Raw genomic sequence first — 22,198 nt, 5'->3', positions numbered from 1 at the left:
TACTCGTCACACGTTTTATACTTAATGGTTGATATGATGCTAATTGTAAATAATTATAGCTCCTCGTCTACGCCGACACTCTCTACGAACTCCAATAGTACATCCGGGTTGGCAACTGGCGGCGTTGTCGGAGTTACGGTGGGAACTACAGTGGCTGTTCTGGCCCTGGCTGGTCTAGTGTTTTGGGGTTATAAAAAGACAAGGCGTCCGACTACCATAGCAGCTGAGCCCTCCATTACCCAGATTGACCAGTACACACCAGAGAGACATAGTAAACCTGAGCTATCTGCGGAAGCTCCTAGTACGAGCAATTTTATGCGAACATATGACCAGCTTGTTGGTCCAGCAGAATTACAAACGGAAAGAGAACCTCGCGAACTTGGCGGAAGCTCTTGAAGATGAATAATGTGTAGAATAGGCTGAACCTACTTCAATCTTGTTACATGTGACTTGCAAACTTGGAATATTACGTACGTAGATGCCATACTGGTGTTAGTTATCGTTGACTTCCCAAAGTTTGTGCTCATACCTGCCTGGGTAAGTGCTTATATATCTACCTAGGTAGGTACTAAAGGTACCTGGGTAGGTACTCAAATACAAAATTTCCTTGCCGTTTTCGAGAGCAAAATTTACACTGGCAACAGCAAGCATTGTTCAACGCTGAAGCTTCCTAAATTTGTAAAAATAATAATAATACGGGGCTGTTCCCGCCAGAAGACTTCCCCTGAAGTGGGTCTTGTATCCTTTCAGTCACTTAGAAGAACAAGAAGTGTCACAGAGAGCTGGGCTTTATGCAGGAAGACATTGGTCTTTCTGTCATTAGTTTACCAGATCACATTTACAGTATACAGACATGTCTATCCATACCACGATTTCCATCTTGTGAGTGAAGAAATAGCAAACATAGTGCAACATGTAACCCTCTAGTGAAAGATTAAAACATTAAAAATGCGGGCCATCTATACAAGTAACTAAAGCTCTAGGGCTATGCCAAATTCCTAGGTACCTATACAATATAACCCCCGTAATATGGTTATGGGCAGGTGGTATCCATATGCGTAACGGCAACAAGAACTATGATCGCCCTGGGTTCATTGAAAAGGGGGAATTTCACAGAATAGCGACTTCCAAAGCAGTATCATTCATAACACTGTCGTTATACCCAAGCTTTGATGTGCTCTTACCATGCTCCAGAAAGGAAAGGATTTACAGGGAAGGTCTCTCCAAAAGGGACCACCTCCCCATAAAGTATATTCAAGTATGATGTCGCCGTATGATGTCGCCTCAAACCCTAACGTGGCAGTCGCCATAAACGGTTATCATCTGTATTTTCATAAGTACCTCTTCAGCTGATTGTGGCAATGTAGACATATCACCGACTGTCTGTTCTACATGCTTCAATATATCACATTTTTCTTACCCAGGTATGTATCGTAGTACATCTACAGAAAAACCCTTCTCTTTGGCATTCTCTTTGATATTCTACGCATTATCACCGATTTGTGCTTCTGGTGACCCCTTTCCTCGGCGAATACTTTCGCGACTTCTCTTAGGGGACCGTCCTCTTTCCAAAGCTTCAAACTTTCCCGTTCGTTATTCCCTCCAGCGCCGAACTCTTATTTGCTAAGTTTTACCAATTACATAACTGGTAGGTGTATACCACTGTACATCTACCTTGATTGTCTGTATCTGAGATATGTACCATCATACAGAATGTCTACCTATGTACCTAGGTAGGTATACATGGTATACTGTACAGGCTACTTGTAGAGCAGGTATACACATGTCTAAAGCCAACAAATATCGCCGCCATAATGCCCTCTATCACGCAGTCTCTCGGTTAAGACGGAAATGAGCCTGTAAATTTGGATTGAAAACTGACTCAAATGATTTTTATCTCCCACAAGACCCAAGAAATATTTTCTTCTTCCTACAACTTTTTCTACAAAGTCCAAGATGGATTTAAGAAAACACCACAATGATCAGAACCTTTTCATCATATTATATATCATATTCTCTTCCAAATAAAACCATTCATTTCATTTTAATCAATATAGATATCGATAAATGGGTACTATATTTGATTTTAACGATCAATCGCCCTTTGGGCCAACAGGTATGATTCCCTCCTCACTCTCACTCCCTCTCTCTCGCACCACAAGACAGTGCAGAAAATAATATTCTAAAATGCTAACACCAACATCAAGGCAAGATGAAGGTATATATTTCGAAAATCTTCGAATATACCTATGGCGATACTTCGGGGAGTTCGTCATGGCCAAGGGCCAACATTTACCCCAGCTCAGGCTGAACAAGAAATTATCATCCCCTTCACCAAATCACTCTTGCTATAACACCTCCACTCCATTCATCTCTACCCGAGGAAATGGGAAGCAAGCTGGACTTGCACCCAAAGGAGCAAAATGCATGAGGCATGATGTAGACACAACTGGCCACTCGTTCATCGCGGGTGTGCGAGATATCACCGCGGCCAAATCATAACTGTCGAGCATGACATTTTTATAGTAAGTTTATGTCTTATTGTACCCTTCTCTTCAAACTTTTTTGTCACTCCGCTGTATTAATATACACGTAGCTCATGTGTAGGATGGCCCTATTATTGGATCCATCACATTGGACATCTAATATCTCCTTTTATTATCCTCCATATGTGCCATATATACAGTAACTAACATTTGAATTAGTCCTATTGCATAGAAGACACAGGATTGTACATACAACATAACGTATGTTGGACAGTTATCGGAGGAACTCACGACAGAAATGCTCGAGCAGGCTAAAGTACATTACCCTCACTCTACAGCAATGACTTCAGGAGTCATGCAGAGCTCTTCCCTGGTGGCCACCTTCTAGCCACACCGCCAAAGCGCCTCCTAGGAACAAGGATGGCTACTCATGTACAATGGCCTCGAGAACACTATGAGGCGGCACATTCTGGAGCTTTTGAGGACGGGACTGTTACATGAGCGGTCTTTAACACGATGGAGATATAGGCAAACAACAACCTGTTGATTCGGACAATATTCCCACGGGACGGACGGTCGAATAATCAGTACCTAATCGGAAAGCCAAGAAGGGCTATTAGGTTTATATAAACCTCGTCACCTCTACACTAATCATATCGGGGGCCTGTCAACGGCACTGTGTATGGCAATGGCTATTGCCTTGGAACTAATCTTTGCTCCTTCTTCATAGGAGGATGCCACCCCATCCCATCTATCAGGGCCCGGAGCCTTAACAAGGGCACCGTGCCAAGCATCGTCCAATACATCCTTCGACGCATGACCAACTTCAATGAACGGGCTGGTAAATACCACCCGGGAGTTTACAACATATACCCATGTACAATATGGTCCAAGCACCACAAGTCTGCTACACGGAATCCCATATATGTCCGGCAACCGGCATGTTGCCAGAGCACAAGATATGCTCGTCGAGCATAGGCCAAGCCAAAGGCCGACCCCAGATCCCCCAACCAGAGGCCGTCCCTCTAGACGCCTCCTGGGATTCTTCATTCCCAGTCCCATCGACATTACCGATGGGTATGTCGTTCCCATTAGCCTGCGGGCAACCTTTGAGGTTGCGAGAGAGAATGATCTCGCCTTGCCCCTGGCTGGCCTAGGACCGGAGCGCCACATAGTGGGCTCCAATAAGGTCCATTTTATATCGTCGCGGCTCTCGACAATGCAGCATGCGATAGAGGCCGCATGTCTACTATCCGGTATGGCTGGATTAACACCCACCCAACATGCAGATCTGGCAGAGGCCTTTTCTGCCGAGACCTAGACATAACTGGTCATCTCCTCGACGTTCACTATTTTAGTGAACGAAGAAAATTGAAGGGGGGTCTGGGAGAGACCCTCTCCTTCTGTTGATCTGTGATGGAAAGAAAGAAGGGGTATTCCGCGCCCGACCGGGGCTGTAAAAAGCCGCAACCAACGGCGGCGGCTTTGGCTATGGGGAACATCTTCTAACAAGCGGAACATATCTTGGAGGTACAAGTCGACAGAAATCGACAACTCAAGTCCCCATTTATCATCCCCTCCCCAGTCTATCCGCTACGTAAGTAGCCGGTATGCCACTTGAAGCTACAACAAGTGGCAGTATAACTGCGGCAGCCGCAAATCCCTCGGATTCGGAGCCGGGTTGGAATCCCCTCCGAAATGGAGAATGGCCGATGGGCGGTCGGTGACACTCAACAACATTGAGACCGTACCGGACCGGAGGGTAGTCGAAGCTATCGCCCAAAGAGCGCCGTGGACTCGGAGGCAGGGCAGGCCCCCTCCTGTTCCCGTCGATCCCACAGAGGTGCCATATACGACAGCATAATACTAATGTGGGATTTCGCCTTTGCGATACGTATCTCTAGACGGCTTTATCTAAGCCGCGAGCCATTCATGGCCTTCCACTCGGCTGGCTTCCGAGGACGGACTCCCCTCCGCACTCTCCCAACCATTCATCACCTAGCATAACTGGGTGAAATACGGCTTTCCTTACGGTGACGCACACTGCGTCAACTAAGACACTGGGCCGGTGCGCTGGCGCACCGGACCTAGCGCGCCTGCCTCACGTCCCGAGGGGGCGTGTGAGCCCATCGACCGAGGCACCGAGGCGATACCAAGCATAGGTACCTCGCAATCACCCCCAACTATGGGAGGTCTAAGACCATTTTTGGCGGAGGAGTGTCGCCCTCCCTCGTCATAAACTTTGGCGGCTGGGGAGGTTATATTAACTCGCGATCCTAGATACCGCGGAGAGTAATTCCCAACTGCGAACAACAGCCGGAGATTGGCTTCGCCATTAAAGGCGTCTCGGCGCATCCCAACCGAGACGATCCCCTTGTAGAGGGAGGGTGGCGGGTTTGGTGATCGACACCTATTTGTTGGTACTTATTACCACTGTCCTAGATCACTTCCAGGACGGGAGAGGAAGAGGGGGACCTCAACCTTCATCCAAGAAGGCCAAAACTATGGAGGGAAACACCACTTGGGGAAAAGTACGAACGTGTCCCATTCCATGGGGAAGGTGGCTGATTCATTCGACAACCTATAATTGTTAGTTGGGAAGAAAGAGAATGTGCCACTGAAAGTACTGTACATAGATATTCTATGTCATCTATATTCTATCGCCGAGCTACCAAGACATGTATATCTACTTTGTATCGATGTCGACTTCACTACTTGAATCCATTCAACCATTCAGAACAAACCTCCTAGTATCCTTGTGGATTCCGCGCAGCCATAATGGCACTAATATCCTCTGCCAAACTTATCGGCATCGGATCCCTTACGGCCGCCGTCTCGAGCGCCGAGAACACGGCCTTGACACCAATACCAACATCTTGGCCGCCCGTCAGGGTTTGTAGCTCGTTGAGAGCTTCGTTGATATCGACAGGGCCATTGAACTTGCCCGATGCGGCCAGCAGGGCCTGGAGCTCACGGTGGTCTTTGACAGCTGGTACTGCGATCTCTCTGTCCCACGCAAACACTCCATGCTGGTCGAGCATAGATCGTTGACTTGTCGTGGCAATGATCAGAAGTCTACGGCCCTATAATGTTGTTAGCTTAGTAGGGGAGAAACGACAGATTGCCACTTGCCTTGGGTGGGCGGGTCTCGAGCACGGCGCCTAAGTACTGTACAACCGCGTTGGAAAACCGGGGGCCAATCGGGTTCCAGTCGATGATCTTCTCGACGCTGTCTAGAATCACGATAGAGAGGGCGGATTTATAAGCATCAGAAAATGTTCGCCGCAGATGCTCGAGCTTAGCACCTTCGTTGGTTCCTACGTCGATCGGCCTAACCAACTTGACGAACGGGAATTCGGACTTCAGCCCAATTTCTGCTGCCAATGCAGTCTTTCCAGCTCCGTGGGGGCCGTGAACCAAGACGGAAAACAAAGGAGACTTCTCAGATGTTCGGACGGCCTGGACGAAGCTAAGACCAGTGGAGAGGATGGACTGGATATGCGGACTATAATCAATGATTCCATACGGCGCGGCGCCGCTCAATTCTTCTTCCGATACACCAAAGGCTGGCTTGACGTCTTCTAACGCCCTCATGAAGTCGGCCCGCGTCAACATCACGTCTTGAGGATTACCGCTAACACCGGTAACATCTCCGAGCCTTGTATGCCTGGTAAAAGCATACGACAGAGCTGCTTTGACGAGACCAGCGATTTCAGCACCTGAATAGTTCTTGGTCAAGTGGGCAAGCTCATCTAGGCTGACATCGTCACCAAGTTTGTTGATAGCCCTGATTTTAGAAGTGTGGATCTGCGGTGGATTAGTAAATACATTAGTTAGAGAATATGCATGGTTACAAGGATTGAGAGCAACGATTCCGACGTGAAATTTTGCCAATAAATCGTGACATATGAAATAAAGTAAATAGAAGAAAAAATGAACATAGTAGCAACTCACATTTAGAATCTGTATTCGGCCATGCTCATCCGGCAACGAAATCTCCACATGCACCTCGAGACGCCCCGGTCGCAATAGCGCATCGTCGATCATGTCCTTCCGGTTGGTCATACCAATAAGCAAGATATTGTTAAGCTGGTCCACTCCGTCCAGTTTCGACAGAAGCTGATTGACGACACTGTCGCCGACACCAGTACCCCCGGACCCACTCCCTCTCTGTTTGCAGACGGCATCCAGTTCATCGAAGATAATGATATGTAGGCCACTCTCCTCGCCCTTCTCCTTGTACTCTTTCTCCGCATCGGCGAACATCTTTCTGACGTTCTCTTCCGACTGACCCACGTATTTATTTAGAATTTCCGGGCCGTTGATAATCTTCGGCTCCCTAGCATTCAGCATCTTGCCGATCTGTCTAGCGATGAGCGTTTTACCCGTTCCCGGCGGGCCGTACAGCAGGACACCCTTCACGTGAGAAATGCCCATCTGCTCAACTAGACCTGGGGGGAAGACACGAGATGCGAAAGCACGTCTGAAAATGGTACTAAATTCATCGTCGAGACCACCGATACCCATGTCAGCGAACTTGAAGTCCGGTCGGAGGATAGCGTTAGTGGCAGGTCTTTTCGTCGAGCCCTTCAGCTTGATAGGGTTCTTGGCGTCTTTAAAGAAATTGATCTCAGAGGTCTCCGCTACCAACAAACCCCGCGTATTAGGGCTCGAGGAAGATTCGCCAGACTCGCCTTTCTCGCCGCCGAGCAGTTCAAGCAGCTGGACCGTCTTTATGACGAACATGAGTGGTATTCCCCTGTAATCCATCAACAGCCGTTGACCAGGGGCGAAGATCTGACCCTGGAACATTTTGGTGAAATTGTCTGCAAGTTCGTCTTGGTCGTATGGTACATCTGTGACCTTTCTCTGGGACGCGAACCCGACCTCGATATCCATAGCGCCGAGGGGAACCTTATGGTCGTATCTCTCGCCAATAACGACGTCTGTCATACTGATTCCGCACCATGTTCGCTGCGGGTCGGACAGACTTATGCAGCCGGGTGGGATGTACTCGGTCGGGCGAGCGGTCACGACGAAGTTTCCGTTCAATATAATATGTAGGTCCTTGCCGTACGGATCAGGAGGGAAGTCTTGGGGGGAAACGGCGCAGAGGTTGCTGAAGATGTACTGTTGGGCCATGTCGCCCTTCTCTAATTTTGCTAGTCTAAGTTGGACCGGCCTGCCGGCAGGGGCGCTAGGTCGAGTGTTCCTCTGTTGAGGCGGCATATTGTTCCCGCCGTATCCTGGCGACGGCGCCGGCGCACCGTAGGCGGCTCGGGGATCGTATTCAGGAGGGCCGGTGTAGTCTCGTGGTGGTCGGTTTTGGGGGACTTGGCTGTAGCCGCCTTGGTCTTGTTGGACCTGGCGCCCGGGCAATCCGCCACGGGGCCCTCTGCCGAAGAGGTTGTTTCGCATATCCATCGTTACGGTATTACAATTAAGAGGCAGTCGTTACAGGTTGATTGAGCGTTGCTTTTAAGTAGATAACTACATGTAGATATTTGGTCAGCATAAATACATGAAGTAATGTCAGATTCAACTACGTCAATGTCAACGGGAGCACACACCTAATGTACAACGACCACGCAAACTCATAGAAATTTCAGTAAATAAAGGTTGAGAATTGTAAGTATTCCAGATCTTACGGCATCTCTTCTTTATAGGTTCAAGTTGTAAAGTAAAAGGTCGCAGGCTGCAGTTTAAAGGTCAAAAAGACAAGTTGCTGTTAGCTGTAGGGCTGTACTATGTAAAGAGCGACCTGAGGTCAGTGGGCAAGGCGGATCGGTTACGTCGCAGCTGTCGTTTCAAAGTGGACTCGATCAGGTTAATCTAAATGGGGATTAGCGTCTCTCTGCGCTGGGTGGCGGGGTAAGTTTTCTAGCCAATCATTGGATAGAAAAAGATACTTCTCAAGCTAAAGAAAAAGCAAGTGAAGAGATGTAGACTCGTTTGGACATTGAAGTTGTAGAATTGCCTATTTAGGAAGTCATTTTCCGTGTGTAAAGTTCGAACTTATGAGATGACTTGAACCTCATGAATTAATAACACATATTTCTTTTCAATCAAAGTCATAGAAACAATTACTCGATAATGACGCGCCCAGTCTTGCCGTGGAAGCTAGGTATCGGACCCGGAATTAATAGTAAGGTACGAATCGGTTATGAGGTAGCATTGCTATTCTAACCAACCGGATGAAGTTTATATCGAGTTTAGACGACAGGCATCATGTATGAATCACATGATTAACTCGACGGCGAGGATTCATTGAGCTTTCAATCAAATTTTCAAGCTTAACAAGTAGATGTATAAGGGCCTTGGCGTAGTTCATTCAATAATTCTTCAGCAACTTCGACACCATTATCAAGTATATAATCCGCATCTCGGACCCCTAACCCATGATCAATATCATTAAGCCTAACCACCCTATGCATTATATGTACCCTAGCATGCCCACATACAGTATCAATCTCACCTAAACCATCCATCCATTTCTCATACAATCATAAATGCCCCTTATGCAGCGCTCCATGTCCAAACGATATCCACGCCTAAAGACTGGTATTCTGGTATGATGAGTATCATCATCATACCATAATAGCCATCTTGTATGCAAATTCCAAGGACTACAAAGAAAAAAAGATGCGCCAAACAAGTGTCATCCCGGCTCGCGCGCAAGCGGCCCTCGATCATATCCCCCATAATCCCCAGTCCCTCTCCCGGTATAATGCATCTGATCCGGCGCGAATAGCGCCTCGGTACGAAATCGGACCTCACCGGGTGAATATGGCGTTGTCAAGCTCGGAGACGGGATTTGAAAAGCCGGTCCACCCATCTCATACACCCCCGGATTCCCCATCATTTCGTATCCCCCTGAGTCTCCCATCAGCTCGTACCTCGCCGAGTCCTCCAACTCATACGGGTTTTGTTGTGGGCCTAGTATTAAGCTAGGGGGTGTCGAATACGCGTGTTGCGATAGGGCGGGGCTCGGGGTGCCGGTCCTCGCGGCGTCCATGGTGGGACGGTGGGCTTCGTAGCATGCTTTGATGAAGGATTTCCGAACTAGAAGCATGTCTTTTATTAGAAAAAAAACTTTAGGGATAGAAAGGAGGGTGTAAATCGGATCGCGGCTTACGTTCCGAGTCCTTAAACTCGATCTCGAGATGCCCTAGGTTCCTAACATCGTTCGGTGGCTCTATGCCTTGGCAATACTCGTAGAGGACCGGGGCGGGTCCTTTACTTGAGGATGGTCGGGATCTCGAGCTTGGACGTGAAGACCCCCCGTGGCTAGAACTTCCGGATAGCTTCCTAACTTTGTCTCCGAATGTGGAGGATCGTCTCTTTGGTGTCTCTATTTCGAGCCCGTCTTCTGTCGCTTTCCTTCGAATACACTCTTAGTATTAACCTAGTGTCTCCTTTTAGCTCCGGCGTTTTCTTAAACCATCGGATGTAAAATTCCTCGTGGTGGAGAGGATGGCCGACTCCGTGAGCCGCGAAGGAAAATGTCGGTTTATCGTCGTGGTCGGTCTGGCGCCACACTTTGAGATGCTCCAGCGTTGCGATGTCCTTCTCTGCCGCGCTGTGTATTTTCGACGCTCTTATCATTTCTAGAGAATCATACCCTCGAAGGTTCTGCTGGAATGTCTCCCTATCTATTTTACGAGAAAATTGGTATTCAGCTCTGTCCTCTAGATCCTCTGTTTGGTTATCGGTCCCCGTTATTCTGAAATGGTGCTTGGTGCTTGGCGGAAGGAAGAATACTCTGAATTTTTCGTCGGTAGGTTTCGTATGTGGTATAGAACACCTATTTGGAACTAGATCAAGTCAGTGATTTATCCTTCAATATGTGTCCATGTTTAAATTGAGTCTAACCAAAATGCCAAATTGTTACCGCAGAGCCAGCATTGTACCATTCGACTACTCTATCACCATCGCTCTCAAAGGCTCGATAACAGTTAGTACTAAATTGATAACGTCGGGAACCGATGCGCCTAGAAAGCAAATGTTAATATAGGTTCCGTGAAGTATAGGAAGTAGGGTAGACAAACAACCACACCATGTGTCCCTGTCCCCGGAACTGTTGCGGCGGCGTTGTCGACAACGGGGAGTGCGATAATGGATCTATATTAAATTCAGACTCGACAAGTGTCGAAGTAGAACTGGCTGTGTCTTGTCGATTATGGCTAATGTAAGCCATAACAGGTCCAGTTCCCGGACTTCGGGAAAATTGCCTTTGGGCCGCTACATCGAAGGCATAGTTGTTGCCTGCTCGAGGAGAAGGGAGTTCGATCTCGTTTATTGGAGCGAGGGAGCTATTTCGAGTTGCTTTGAGGGTAGGAGACCTAGGAAAGGTAGATTGGTTTGCGCTCTGGGCCATGTAATAGTCATTTGGTTGTCCTCCAGCTAATCTTGGGGATGGTTCCAGTTGTGGCGACCCTGTCATACCAGGTATTCGGGGTGAGACATGCATCGCGACCATTCTGTATGGGTTTTTATTCAGCAGCGCCAGAAAAAGCAGAACGAGCAAAAACAACTTACGATTCGCCAAGTCTCTTAACAGCATCTTCAACAGCAATGGTTTTCCAATATTGAAGCTCCGTATAATGATACATTATTCTCCTATCGAGATCATCTACCCTGGTGTTATCCGGTCCAACAAGTAGAGCAACCCGTTGGCTTGCGCCCATGACTGTCGAACGTGATGACAACGCCGACTCATATTGACGGAGAAATTCTTTGCATTCGGAAAGGGTTTCGATAATACCATCAGCCCCCGGGAATGTGAGACTAGATGCTGCATTGTGTTTTGGGGGCTCTTGTATTATATCTTTAACAACGTTGTGAAATCGTCCAAGACGATCGTTAAGACGTTTGAGTTTGTCTGGGACTCTATCATTTCTACTCAAGAACTCGCGTGCGATCTTCGAGCCCAGTTCGAAAACAGACAATGAAAGTTGGACGATCGATAAAATTGTCCCGGGGTCCATTTTCCGAGGGGGTCCGTTAGTCCCAAGAGAGAGGAACTACCACGCGAGCCCGCGTTCAACAAACTGGAACCCGGTCTCACATAAGGGAGCTCTGGTGTGGGGGCGGCTCAAAACCACTCCCAAGCTTTGGGTTTAGGTACGGTATGACCGGTATCATTGTCCGGATCTACAACGGGAGGGCCCTTCTATGGGCTATTTCCAATGGGGTCCTAACAAGCGAGCGTTTGTAGCAAATTAGTGATTTGGAGACTGAACAGGGGTCTTTCAAAGACGTCCAATAGAAAGCCTTAATTCGACCACGTTCCTGAGAAACTGTTAGGGGATTTATATCAAGTGAACCACGTTGCCACGTTGCTCTGCAGTTATGTGGATTTATAGGGCAATTTGCTGCGTCGTCATATGGATCTGAAAGGAAGCACTATGCCCTATCTAGGGCGCTTGTTATGTAGGTCACTTCCCACGTTCCTGCTAGCTTGGATCTTCCTAGAGCTTTTAAACTGCTGACAACTTCGAGGATCCATACAGTCCGATACAGCGTCTGCCTGGCTGGACTGCTGTTCGTGCCCTGGGAGGCCACTTGCGATTGGCCGAGGATCTGTAACCGAGCAGCAATTAGATGAGAAGAGTATAGTACTCAGGTCCCAAGACGAGTCTAGAAAGATCGCTGGGACGTAGTTGGCGTGTCTAAGGGTTCACCGAGGCATTCTCCGATCAGATTGATGCGGCTGAGCCGTTCGAAAACCTGCTTCAACTCTATCTTGCATGTATCATGGAATACAACCCTAATACATATCAGGCATATCATCTTGACCGAACGAAATATCCAGGGCGGCGCAATGATGTTAGACAAGCTAGTTGGGCGGAGTTTAATATACGAAGCCTCGTGATTCAAGAATAAATATTTATAAATTTGATCAGATGCGAACTTACATTCCTTGACTTCGTAATGTGAACGATTCAAGATATTTCCTTCATACCTTAGTGGCGCCTGAGGGCGCTCTTACACGTCATGGGCGGCTACTTTTCTAGCCTAAACGCCACCACTGGCCGCGTCGCAGATGAAATTGAATGCGTATGTATTAGATATCCCAATTACTACGGCGTCTCAAATTTCTTCCAGCTTACGGGTATGACATAGGACTTACACGATCCCGAAAGAGCAGTCCAGTCTGTGATCGACTATCCCGGTTTGGATAAGTTCCAGTGGAAAGTGTGGTGGGTTGCTGCTTCGGGATTTTTTACGACATCATACAGCATATTCGCTGTGAATGTGATTAGTCCAGCCCTAAGCTATGTCTATCCAGAATGTACTCATTCTTGGTCAACGAACTCATTAGTCATCAACCTGACTACGTTGACGGGGACGATGTTCGGCATGCTTATTTTCGGCCATTTGGCTGATAGGTATGGTCGAAAGGCTGTGTATGGCCTAGAACTGAGCATTGTTGTGGTTGCGACGGTCGGGATGACGAGTGCATCTTCGGGTCACCTTAACTCGATGAATGTGTATGGTTGGATTGGTTTCTGGCGAGCTCTGCTCGGGATCGGGCTTGGCGCGGAGGTAAGAAATTATCATTAGAGTTCAATCCTGATCGAATATATATGCTGATATTGAGTAGTATCCACTCTCTGCCATCATAGCTACAGAATGGTCTTCAACAAAGTCTCGAGGTAGAATGATAGCGGCCGTATTCTTGATGCAGTCTCTGGGCCAGCTTGCTGCATATGCACTCGGCCTAGCCATACTGCGAGGGATCAGCAGTAGATTCGGATTGTCTCCCGAAGAAACTGATTACGATGTGGCATCGCCGGTTATCGACGTAGTCTGGAGAACAACAATTGGAATCGGAGCGGTTCCGGCTCTTATCTCACTCTTCTTAAGACGAATGATTCCCGAGACTCCTCATTACCTAGTAGAGAAAGGCGAGCTCGTGAACGCTGTTGCAGCTGTAGGTAGAGTCCTTCCGCTCGACGCAACCCTGCAACCTACCGACCATAGCGATCCTATGGCCCAGTTGCCGTCAGAAAGGCCAATGTCCAATTTGAGAAACCAGCGAAAGAGCCGGTGGGAGTCAATCGTCGATTATATGCGACAATTAAAGGATCATCTGGTCGAGCAAGGACGTTGGCGTGCTCTTGCGGGAGTGATGGCCACTTGGTATCTATTAGACTTGGCTTATTGTATGTTACACCAAATCCTCCTCCAATCCTCCCTCTTTCTTCTTTGGCAACATGCCTAGACTGAATAGGTACTAACACAGATCATCAGATGGGCTTGGCTTAGACAACCCGAAGCTCATTTCGACAATCTGGCTTTCGGATCCACCGCCTCAATCAAATGTTTCTACATCGTTAGGAGATGTAATGTGTAACAATGCTTCATGGAGGGCAGATCCAGCCCAGCCAAACATCACGATATATGAGATGCTCCAGCAAGATAGCATGCGGAATATCATAACAATCTCGAGTGGAGCTCTGCCAGGGAGTATCGTAATCCTACTTGCCATCGATTACTTGCCCCGAACGACGTGGATGGGCTGGATGTTCGTTGCGCTCGCAGCACTTTTCGCGATCAACGGCGGGACGTTTTTCGTCACATTCGAAACGGATAAGCACGCGCTTACAATGACATTATATGTGCTTGCACAATTCGTCTTTAATCTCGGCCCTAATACCATGACGTTCATGCTCCCGGCTGAGCTCTTCGCAACCAAGTACCGGGGCACGTTCTATGGCCTAGCAGCTGCCTCCGGGAAGCTTGGAGCGATTACGATATTGTTGATAACCAACATGGTGGTCTATAAAGGGGATTATAGCCATAAGTTTGCGGCGCTTTTGCTGGGGTTTTGCCCAGCGATGCTACTGGGGGCTTTCATCACGTGGGTTTGGATTCCCGAAGTCCAATATCCCCGAGGATATGATGACAAACCCGAACGTGGAGACGACGTTTCTGAAGATGGTGTTGGAGCCGAGAGCTCCACGTTTAGACAGAAGCTCAAATTACGAAACCGGCCATTGGCGGACATCGCTCAAAATCCAGGAGATGGCCAAATTTTAGGTATGAGACGAAATATTGGTCGCTTATTCCGGGCGGCGCGACCCCACGGTTCGAATGATATTCGACGAAGACATACTGAAGACAGAATTTCTCGCAGGGGAAATTCAATCGATCAGCAAAATATGATATATTACGATCATGAGCAAGGTGGTAGAATGGAAGAAGCTGATGTTGGCGATGGACTAGGAATAAGACAGATGCATTACGTCACCTAATGAACTAGCCTAATAAAGAAGTGATCATCAAATGGTGGGATCTGAGTGAAAGTTTATGATTGGTTAACGGTATGTATTTATTAGTGCCGAAATGTAGTTGAAGTATTCAATGTTCTTACCTGTTTCAATATTATCAATTGGTCTAACTGAAGATAGTTTTCATAATTGACACTTCGATCGCTTCCAATTAAGCTTATTTTTCGTGCATATGGCCAAGTTGTGCAATTTTAAACCCCTGGAATATGCGCCGGATAGGAACTTCCCGAGCTTTGACACAGCCATGGAAGGATATGACGAGCAGGAGCTCCCTGGTTCAGTAGCTCTAACCAAACTGTCAATTGCTTTTTAACAACTTTCTTAACTCTCAACGCAATAGCAATTCATGTCTGGTAATTCTATTGACTGTTCCATAACTAGGTAATTCACCTACAGCTACTAAGGCATTCCAATTGCAATATCCAACGGAAATCATAACCAAAACTGATTGCTTTAACTTGAAACCGCACAACTACTCCTAGTCCCTCGTCAAAAAACCCCACGAGAACCTCACACCCACGCCCACAATGGCAGAACCAACACCAGAACTTCCCACCCAACCACCAACCACAATATCCCTCCGCGCGCCCTCCAAATACCTCTCCGCAGCCTCCAAAGCCAACCCAATCAGCACCTTAAACGCTCCCTTCGTCACCCCACCCCTCGACTGGCTCCGACGCACCTGGACCGTAACCCACTCAACCCTATCGATGTGGCGATCCGCGCGCAACGTACGTATCACGTACGCGGCGTACGAGCCCGTGACCGGTGCGAACGACAACCTAGTCGAGTACGAGAAGCGGAGCGGCAAGGGCGGCGTCAAGACTGTTGTCGGGATCGAGAAGCCGGATCCGGTTATACCCGGGGCGTGGACGTGGCGCGGGAAGGGAATGTTGGCGATTGCTAGTAGTCATTGGGAGGTTCTGGGATGGGGTGAACGACCGTTGGCTGGGGTTGATGGTGGGGTTGAACGGTGGGCTGTGACGTGGTTTGCGCCGACGCTGTTTACGCAGGAGGGTGTTGATATATACAGTGATCGGAAGGAGGGTTTGAGTAAGAAGACGGCGGATGAGATTATTCAGGTGTTGAAGGAGTTGAAGGATGCGCCGAAGGTTGTGGAATTGGTCGGGAAGCATATGCAGGAAGTTGATATCAACTTACCGTGGAAGGAGAGAAAATAGGCTTAGTTGGTCACGGATGAAGTTTGAAGATATTGATACCCATGAAGCAGTAGCGTATTAGAATTTGAGGAGTAATGATGCATTTTTATCATGAATGAGTATTTAATTTGCATTGAAGCCTATGTGAGGCTAAGGGGTATCTTATAAACGCCATACTTAAACAAACGATATAATGCTAATGATCATCCGCTTTCTCTAATCGTCAACGGTCATGCCTCGAGCTGCTTTTATTTCGGTCATGGTGATCGGATCGGGAACTTCGATGATTATCATGCCGGTGTTCCCGGCGCTCAGAATGGTGTCTTGACTTAGATCGATCATCTTCATCCCGGTACGAATGATGCCGTCGCTGCGGATGATCATCGTCATCCTTAGATCGGACACGGGGTTTACTTGAAGATGCCCCGTCTAGGCTGAACCCCTCAAGTTCGTCATAATCTTCCTTCCCTTCTCGCTTTCGCCTTCTCTCCTTCCGCCTCTCTTCCTTTCGGAGCTGTTTTAACTCCCGTTCCCTCTCGTCGTTCAACTGTCGTCTTTCCTTCTCAACCTCCCTAACCTTCGCTGCGCCCCTCTTCATCATGGCCAAGGGGTCATTAGCCACAACTCGTACAGCTTCTCTTTCTTTCCGTCTTGGGTCTTCGTTACCCCACACATCCTTGCTCGGAGCCTCGAGGTTACCATCGATAACATCCTTTATATCGCCACCCTTCGCGTACCACGGGCCACTAAGTCCATCTTTACCCGCCGCATTCGAGAAGCGCATAGTGTACTGGTCTTCGTACTCTCGTTTCTTCTTTGCAGCTTCTTTCTCTGCCTCCGCATTTTTCTCAAAAGGCATACAAGATCGCTCATCGGGAAATAAATTGATATGACCCCTCTGATCCATGAGTGGGGCATCACTCTTCTTCACAAGCGCATTGCTTGTCGTTGGTGTAACGTCCGTCCGTTCGCGCGCAAGCCGTAGCTCAAAATCTGTATCATCCTCACCTACGCGCTTTCGTTTTCGACGCTCTCTGCGTGGTTCCTCATCTCGATCTCGTTTCTGGCCACGGGCTTCGTTGTCGGCGCTTGGCTCGGGGGAAGGCAAAGGTGGAGGAACCTCGCCACGGAGGATGGCTAAACGGCGTTCTGCGTCGACTTCTTGTTGGCGTTGCTCTTCGGCTTCTTCGCGATCTCTGGCAGCTGCTTCGTCACGCTTCACGCGCTCGATATTCTTAGGGTTGTACACGTTCCATGACTTCTTGCCTAGCAGATGCCTACAAAGACACTTATCAATAATGTAACCTATGCGGCAATGAATTGGGTATGAGGAACTTACAGAGGCATTCTGGGTAGGCGTAGGTAAAATTTAGCTTGCTGATATTGCTAAGATGTCGTTGCGGAGAGAAGCGATTCGGGTGAAGGGGTTCAAGAAGTTCGGGAAGTTCAATAAGCAGTAATGAAGTCTGTTTAAACGCAAAGACTCTTCAATAGTTTCATTTTTATTCCCGGACCTAGATTTTCCACCCTGTTCCGTACATATGTAACTAAGAACATTACGTTTACAGTGATTGATTATCTAACGAAAGTAAGCTAAAATGCCGTCATGATGAGTCAGCCAATACCCTTGTTTTACTCTTGCATCCGTTCGATGTTAGTGAAATTCCTTCCCGTTCATAAATCAGCTACTAACTTTAAACATCCCTCTTTCACGAAGCCTTTTTCCAACTTCATCTCTATTTGTCAAGCAAGAACTAGGACGTCATTTCAAGTGATTCGTACTCAATCGCAGAGAAGACAGTAGACCCTAAAAATACTTAGCTCATGTAACCCTGCCAACGAATGTCTTAAGTTCCTTTCCCCCACACAGTTTTGAGGAATTCAGAAATATCGACTTCATCCTCATTATATTCACGGATAACGGACACCGGTTAGGGACTTAATCATGGAAGACTCCGAAGACACAGCTGCCGCCATGGCAGCCATGGGCTTCTCAAGCTTTGGCACACAAAATGCGAATAAGAGACGCAAATTCAACCCCCATGCCGATGAAGCTGTGGTTGCATCAACCTCCGCAATTCAAGGTGGTGCTGTCCAAGAGGCGAAATCAGGATCAAACGCAACACCCTTAGGTGTGAGGACTCGGAATCGCGATGAGATCGATCTTGGAGACGACGATGAATCGAATATTCCTAGGAGTGAAGCTCATCATGGTCTTAACCATGACAATGACGATAACCCAGGACCACAGTACATCGATACATCACGCCCCCCTACAGCTATTATGACTGAACCAAATGATGATATTCAATCAAAAATTGACAGCATAACCGGAGTTCCCTCTGATCAATGGGGAGCTCAGTCTTCGGCGGTTAACATTGATGGAGGAGGAAGTTATCGAGGTGGATATGGTCGTGGCGGTAATCGAGCGAACCGGGGTCGAGGGCGAGGAAGGGGACGAGGGCGAGGAGGTAGCCAAGGGCACGAGCCGGGAAAGAAGTGGTGGGAAGACTATTATGATCCGAGTACAAATACTAACCCATGGGAGTCGCTTGAGAAGGCCGGCGGGTTGGAGCCGGTGGGCAATTGGATGTCGTGGGAAGAGGCAAAGTCTCGGTCAGGCCAAACGTCGGGTCAAGCGTCAGTTAGTTGAACGACTATGGGCAAGCGATGATTTAATCAATCCATACCGTTCATCAGAGGTCAGGGATAGGGGGGAAATGAGAAATTGTGACTTACCTAGGTACCCTTAACAAACTCTTGTATTCGTGTAGTTATACTAACACCAAACCAGGTACGATATATGCTATACACATTTGGGGCACCCAACCATACTTGGGCATCACTACATCACGTGACACCCATCAACATACGTGAAGGGGCCTACCTACCTCGGTCTACGGTGGATTTATCTCAGCGTCCCACTCCACCAACTAAATTGCTGTACTTCCCGGCATCTATTGGTCTATGGGATCTTACGGACGATTACGATCCACTGTGTCTTAGACATATGGAGGTACATTCACACATACACGATGCTGGGCCATGTCACCGAACTGGGAATCATTGTATTACATACTATGTCTGGGGGATGTATGTTACCGACCCAACGATACTCTCTAAGGAAATTCTTGACCCGAAAATGGATAGCCACCGCCTACGCCGCCGCCGACTTATTACAAAAAGGGTAATATCCATATCCCAAAGCGGACAAGTGTCGTCCCAGCCGCTAGGTTATGGAGGTAGTGTGCGATCTATCTACGAGTACATCCTCGGTCTCGCGCCCCAGAGTGTGTCCCTAGGGAGCTGGATCGATTGCCGCTACTCTAACTCCAAGCCCCCTCTCCTCTCCCCGGTTGACCCAGCTTGCAGGAACCGGTTCACCGGTCAGACGTGCGTCATCCCGTCACCCGCACCCTGCTAGAGATAAAAGATGGTGTGCTTTTAAGCCATGGCACCCCCAGATCGTCCGAAATCATCCAATCATAACTCGTAACCTCGTGAAACAGACCCTGCTCGACTAGCTAACCGCCGGCCCGCTTCGCTGTGCGTCAGCGCATGCGTTTCGCGTGGGCAGCAGGTAAGGTTATGCAGGAACAGAGAACGGGATTTGCGCTGCGTCTCCCTACCCACACACCTCGCGATACGTACCACGCCGCCGGCCATAAAGCAGCGACGCAAAAAATAACAGGCGTCTTTTTTGTCGAATTTCTTTTTCCCACCGCCGCCCACAACAAAATCATCGAACTAGCTTTCCCCCTCCGCCATGTGAGAAATTTTCTGTTTCCAAACCAACTTACATGAAGAAAAATAAAAACAATCAAGGGGTATGTACGCGCAGAAACGAAATTCTTTTTTAGGAGGGGGAAATCAGGAAGTGAAGTGAGGGAGGGGGTGTGTGCATATGCGATGCGTCGTTGGGCGCGAGAGACATTTTTTTTCTGATCTCGCAGCACGCAACCCCGGATCTCGCGTGCGTGGTGGCAACCCACGCACAGCACACGCACATACATATACACACCCCGTACATGATGTACATACAGGGGGAAAAGGGATGGCGCGAGGCGATCGGCCGCTAAAAAGGTTAAATAAACGACATGTGCTGAAATTACGTGGGTTAGGTTTGCGATGCGTGGATATGTAATGTGGGATATCTCTCCGATGCGCATCCCCCGGTTTTCGGGTTAGGCAAATGGTGTCGTCCCCTGGTTGCGGCTCAAATACATACATACTGGGGTATGTGGTATATATGTGTTTAGAGCGCGCGAACTAGACCATGGTTGGACGCTTAGTAGTCGGGCGATGGGTATCGCTCGCGCGCCTTCTCGTACTCCTTGGAGTGCTTCTTCTCGGCCTTCTTCTTTAGGGAGCTGTTGCACCGTCTGTTAGCTCTCTGAATTCTGCTCTCGCGGGATTGCGGATTTTAGGGGATCGGAAATGAGTGTTTTCGCAAAGATTGCGTTGCGGATGTGCAGGTTTCGCCTCCTTTTGAATCGAGGTTTTGCTCTCCGCTCTCCGCTCTCCGTTCTCCGCAATTGCGCGTGGATGTACGGATTGATTTTCAGGTACCCCAATTTTGCTACGTGATTTTTGGGGGAATATGCGAAAGGGTTGGGGATTCTGTTTGCGCTACTTACGATACTTTCTTGGACGTCCACTCTAGATCCGCGTGCACCTCTCGCGCGTCGTTCAGGCCCTGCTGGAATCGGGCGCGCGATCGGGCGAGGCGGGCTTGTGCTGCCGCTTGCATTTCTAGGAGCTCGCGGTGCTTGTTGTTTAGCTTGCCAGAACTGCGGGTTTGCTGTTAGCTAGCTGGTTTTTCTATTTTCATGTGGAAGGATTTTGGTTTTCGGAGCTTTTCTTGTTTGGTGGGTTTTCGTTTCTCGCGCCCGTTTGCTCGCCCGCTTTTTAGGCGAGGAGTTCGGGAGGTAGAGAAATTGAAAACTAAAGATTCTGGAATTGGAATTGAGAGGTCAGAAACTTACGTCTGTGCTTGACGAGCCAAGCTCCGGTCCAACGGGATGGGGTCGAAAGACTCGTCAAATCGGTTTTGCATGTAGTCGTTGAAGTCAACGCCGCTGGCGGAGGCGCCGCTTTGGCTGCCGTCGCAGTAGTCGCCGCTAGCATAGCTGGTGGCGTAGCTGGCGGCATTGCTAGTGCTGCTGCCGTAGGAGGGAACACCGGATGTTACGGAGGCGTCGCGCTCTCGCTGGTCGTCTTCTGTGGGAGAGACGGAGTAGTTGCTACCGCTGCTTTGGTAGTACTGCTGGTATTGCTCAGCCTTGGACGGGATGGGCATCGCCGCGGTGTCGTAGTATTGAGTGTTGTAGGAGGCCATTGTGGTTGAACCGTTAAGTGGCTGGGATAATAATAGTAGAGTAAGAACTCTAGAGTGAAACGACAATAAAGTGTTTGCAACGAAACTTGCTAGACAAGATGTTCGTGTGATAGGTATGCAAGACTTCTAAGTCCTTTGTCTGTGTGAAGGCAGGTGGGAGTATGTGTTGTAGGTGAGTCAAGAGCAAAGATGTCTTGACGAAGTAAGTCACTGGGAGGAAGATAATCTCTGGGTAGATCACGATCGAGAAGACTTGAGGAGTTGAGAGTTGTTTGAAAGAAAGAAAAGAGGAAGAAGAAGAAGACGAGCTCAACCCGTCAACAGCACCCCCTTTTATACTTTTTCCGTCTCCCATCTCGAGGAAGTTTTCCCTCGTCTGGGTCAAACGAAGAGCGAACGGGCCATCTCTAGTCCCGTCCATCCCGTTCATAGGGGATAAGTCCCGACGACACGATTCGTCGATCGAGGAGAGAGTCCTTGAGTAACCCCGCTCTGTATAGTGTTGTTGGTCAAAGGGAGTCAGGATGGGGGAGGCGAGCAGGAGGCAAGGGCTCTAGCTTCCCCGAACTGATGGACTAGGAAGAATTCTCCAAGAGCATGACAAGACTAGACAGGTACAGCTACACATGGCACTGGCGGCGTATGTACAGTATTGTAGGACCGACTATTGACATGTATGTATCGATGAACTACGATACTAGAGCTCTAGTACTATGTGCCTCTTTTCCGATAGGCCCTGGTCCTTACCAATGTGATAATACATATACGTATATACATACTTACTTGACATGACTGGGTATATATGCCTTGGTCTACCGCAGTACGAGATTACGTGAACCACACCCCGTCTAGGTGAGCAAGCCAGTCACGCAGGGGGAGGTAGGTACGAGGAGAGTAAGAGAAACCAGATAAAATATA

At 48.4% G+C, this 22,198-nt stretch overlaps 9 protein-coding genes across 9 annotated transcripts; 3 read left to right on the top strand and 6 right to left on the bottom strand.

Moving 5' to 3' along the window:
* Positions 1 to 3,125: 3,125 nt before the first annotated feature.
* Positions 3,126 to 4,058, bottom strand: GGS22DRAFT_163787 (uncharacterized protein). The gene has a single exon (XM_047961425.1). It carries the CDS (start codon positions 3,657 to 3,659, stop codon positions 3,138 to 3,140), a length of 522 nt encoding a protein of 173 aa, XP_047818387.1. The 5' UTR covers positions 3,660 to 4,058; the 3' UTR covers positions 3,126 to 3,137.
* Positions 4,059 to 5,219: 1,161 nt separating this feature from the next.
* Positions 5,220 to 8,248, bottom strand: GGS22DRAFT_144074 (AAA-domain-containing protein). The gene is made up of 4 exons (XM_047958824.1): positions 8,057 to 8,248; positions 6,441 to 7,976; positions 5,619 to 6,293; positions 5,220 to 5,569 (listed from the first exon to the last, which is right to left on the bottom strand). The coding sequence occupies exons 2-4, from the start codon at positions 7,908 to 7,910 to the stop codon at positions 5,234 to 5,236; spliced, it is 2,481 nt and encodes an 826-aa protein (XP_047818386.1). The 5' UTR covers positions 7,911 to 7,976; positions 8,057 to 8,248; the 3' UTR covers positions 5,220 to 5,233.
* An 896-nt stretch (positions 8,249 to 9,144) lies between these two features.
* GGS22DRAFT_188760 (uncharacterized protein) lies at positions 9,145 to 11,473 on the bottom strand (the record flags this gene model as incomplete). Its single annotated transcript, XM_047964754.1, has 6 exons — positions 9,145 to 9,548; positions 9,622 to 9,866; positions 9,928 to 10,300; positions 10,359 to 10,477; positions 10,535 to 10,966; positions 11,025 to 11,473. The coding sequence occupies 6 exons, from the start codon at positions 11,471 to 11,473 to the stop codon at positions 9,145 to 9,147; spliced, it is 2,022 nt and encodes a 673-aa protein (XP_047818385.1).
* A 1,009-nt stretch (positions 11,474 to 12,482) lies between these two features.
* Positions 12,483 to 14,746, top strand: GGS22DRAFT_188759 (MFS general substrate transporter; the record flags this gene model as incomplete). The annotated part of the gene is made up of 4 exons (XM_047964753.1): positions 12,483 to 12,545; positions 12,612 to 13,034; positions 13,093 to 13,654; positions 13,743 to 14,746. The coding sequence occupies 4 exons, from the start codon at positions 12,483 to 12,485 to the stop codon at positions 14,744 to 14,746; spliced, it is 2,052 nt and encodes a 683-aa protein (XP_047818384.1).
* Positions 14,747 to 14,877: 131 nt separating this feature from the next.
* Positions 14,878 to 16,035, top strand: GGS22DRAFT_163782 (uncharacterized protein). The gene has a single exon (XM_047961424.1). The coding sequence runs from the start codon at positions 15,310 to 15,312 to the stop codon at positions 15,961 to 15,963; it is 654 nt and encodes a 217-aa protein (XP_047818383.1). The 5' UTR covers positions 14,878 to 15,309; the 3' UTR covers positions 15,964 to 16,035.
* Positions 16,036 to 16,063: 28 nt separating this feature from the next.
* On the bottom strand, positions 16,064 to 17,588 carry GGS22DRAFT_144045 (uncharacterized protein). The gene is made up of 2 exons (XM_047958823.1): positions 17,282 to 17,588; positions 16,064 to 17,219 (listed from the first exon to the last, which is right to left on the bottom strand). Exons 1-2 carry the CDS (start codon positions 17,287 to 17,289, stop codon positions 16,166 to 16,168), a joined length of 1,062 nt encoding a protein of 353 aa, XP_047818382.1. The 5' UTR covers positions 17,290 to 17,588; the 3' UTR covers positions 16,064 to 16,165.
* GGS22DRAFT_144016 (uncharacterized protein) lies at positions 17,369 to 18,812 on the top strand. Its single transcript, XM_047958820.1, has 2 exons — positions 17,369 to 18,685; positions 18,737 to 18,812. The coding sequence occupies exon 1, from the start codon at positions 17,888 to 17,890 to the stop codon at positions 18,593 to 18,595; it is 708 nt and encodes a 235-aa protein (XP_047818381.1). The 5' UTR covers positions 17,369 to 17,887; the 3' UTR covers positions 18,596 to 18,685; positions 18,737 to 18,812.
* A 501-nt stretch (positions 18,813 to 19,313) lies between these two features.
* On the bottom strand, positions 19,314 to 20,499 carry GGS22DRAFT_144018 (uncharacterized protein). The gene has a single exon (XM_047958821.1). It carries the CDS (start codon positions 20,109 to 20,111, stop codon positions 19,494 to 19,496), a length of 618 nt encoding a protein of 205 aa, XP_047818380.1. The 5' UTR covers positions 20,112 to 20,499; the 3' UTR covers positions 19,314 to 19,493.
* Positions 20,159 to 21,927, bottom strand: GGS22DRAFT_144036 (uncharacterized protein). The gene is made up of 3 exons (XM_047958822.1): positions 20,928 to 21,927; positions 20,580 to 20,732; positions 20,159 to 20,312 (listed from the first exon to the last, which is right to left on the bottom strand). Exons 1-3 carry the CDS (start codon positions 21,278 to 21,280, stop codon positions 20,231 to 20,233), a joined length of 588 nt encoding a protein of 195 aa, XP_047818379.1. The 5' UTR covers positions 21,281 to 21,927; the 3' UTR covers positions 20,159 to 20,230.
* Positions 21,928 to 22,198: the final 271 nt, after the last annotated feature.

This window comes from Annulohypoxylon maeteangense (assembly GCF_022496945.1).
Source record: "Annulohypoxylon maeteangense strain CBS 123835 unplaced genomic scaffold GGS22scaffold_9, whole genome shotgun sequence".
Classification (NCBI taxonomy): domain Eukaryota; kingdom Fungi; phylum Ascomycota; class Sordariomycetes; order Xylariales; family Hypoxylaceae; genus Annulohypoxylon; species Annulohypoxylon maeteangense.
The sequence above is the reverse complement of the archived record's forward strand: the minus strand, read 5'-3'. Positions and strand labels throughout refer to the sequence as shown.

What these genes read in the sequence shown, in the direction of transcription:
- GGS22DRAFT_144074 (XM_047958824.1), bottom strand. Translation starts at nt 7,910, where the DNA reads ATGGATATGCGAAACAACCTCTTCGGCAGAGGGCCCCGTGGCGGATTG. An exon ending in GCCGAATACAGATTCTAAAT is followed by an intron (nt 6,294 to 6,440) that starts GTGAGTTGCTAC and finishes AATCCACCGCAG; the next exon opens with ATCCACACTTCTAAAATCAG. An exon ending in TCGAGACCCGCCCACCCAAG is followed by an intron (nt 5,570 to 5,618) that starts GCAAGTGGCAAT and finishes ACAACATTATAG; the next exon opens with GGCCGTAGACTTCTGATCAT.
- GGS22DRAFT_144018 (XM_047958821.1), bottom strand. Translation starts at nt 20,111, where the DNA reads ATGCGCATCGGAGAGATATCCCACATTACATATCCACGCATCGCAAAC.
- GGS22DRAFT_144016 (XM_047958820.1), top strand. Translation starts at nt 17,888, where the DNA reads ATGGAAGACTCCGAAGACACAGCTGCCGCCATGGCAGCCATGGGCTTC.
- GGS22DRAFT_163787 (XM_047961425.1), bottom strand. Translation starts at nt 3,659, where the DNA reads ATGTGGCGCTCCGGTCCTAGGCCAGCCAGGGGCAAGGCGAGATCATTC.
- GGS22DRAFT_163782 (XM_047961424.1), top strand. Translation starts at nt 15,310, where the DNA reads ATGGCAGAACCAACACCAGAACTTCCCACCCAACCACCAACCACAATA.
- GGS22DRAFT_144036 (XM_047958822.1), bottom strand. Translation starts at nt 21,280, where the DNA reads ATGGCCTCCTACAACACTCAATACTACGACACCGCGGCGATGCCCATC. An exon ending in TTGGCTCGTCAAGCACAGAC is followed by an intron (nt 20,733 to 20,927) that starts GTAAGTTTCTGA and finishes GCAAACCCGCAG; the next exon opens with TTCTGGCAAGCTAAACAACA. An exon ending in TGGACGTCCAAGAAAGTATC is followed by an intron (nt 20,313 to 20,579) that starts GTAAGTAGCGCA and finishes ACGGTGCAACAG; the next exon opens with CTCCCTAAAGAAGAAGGCCG.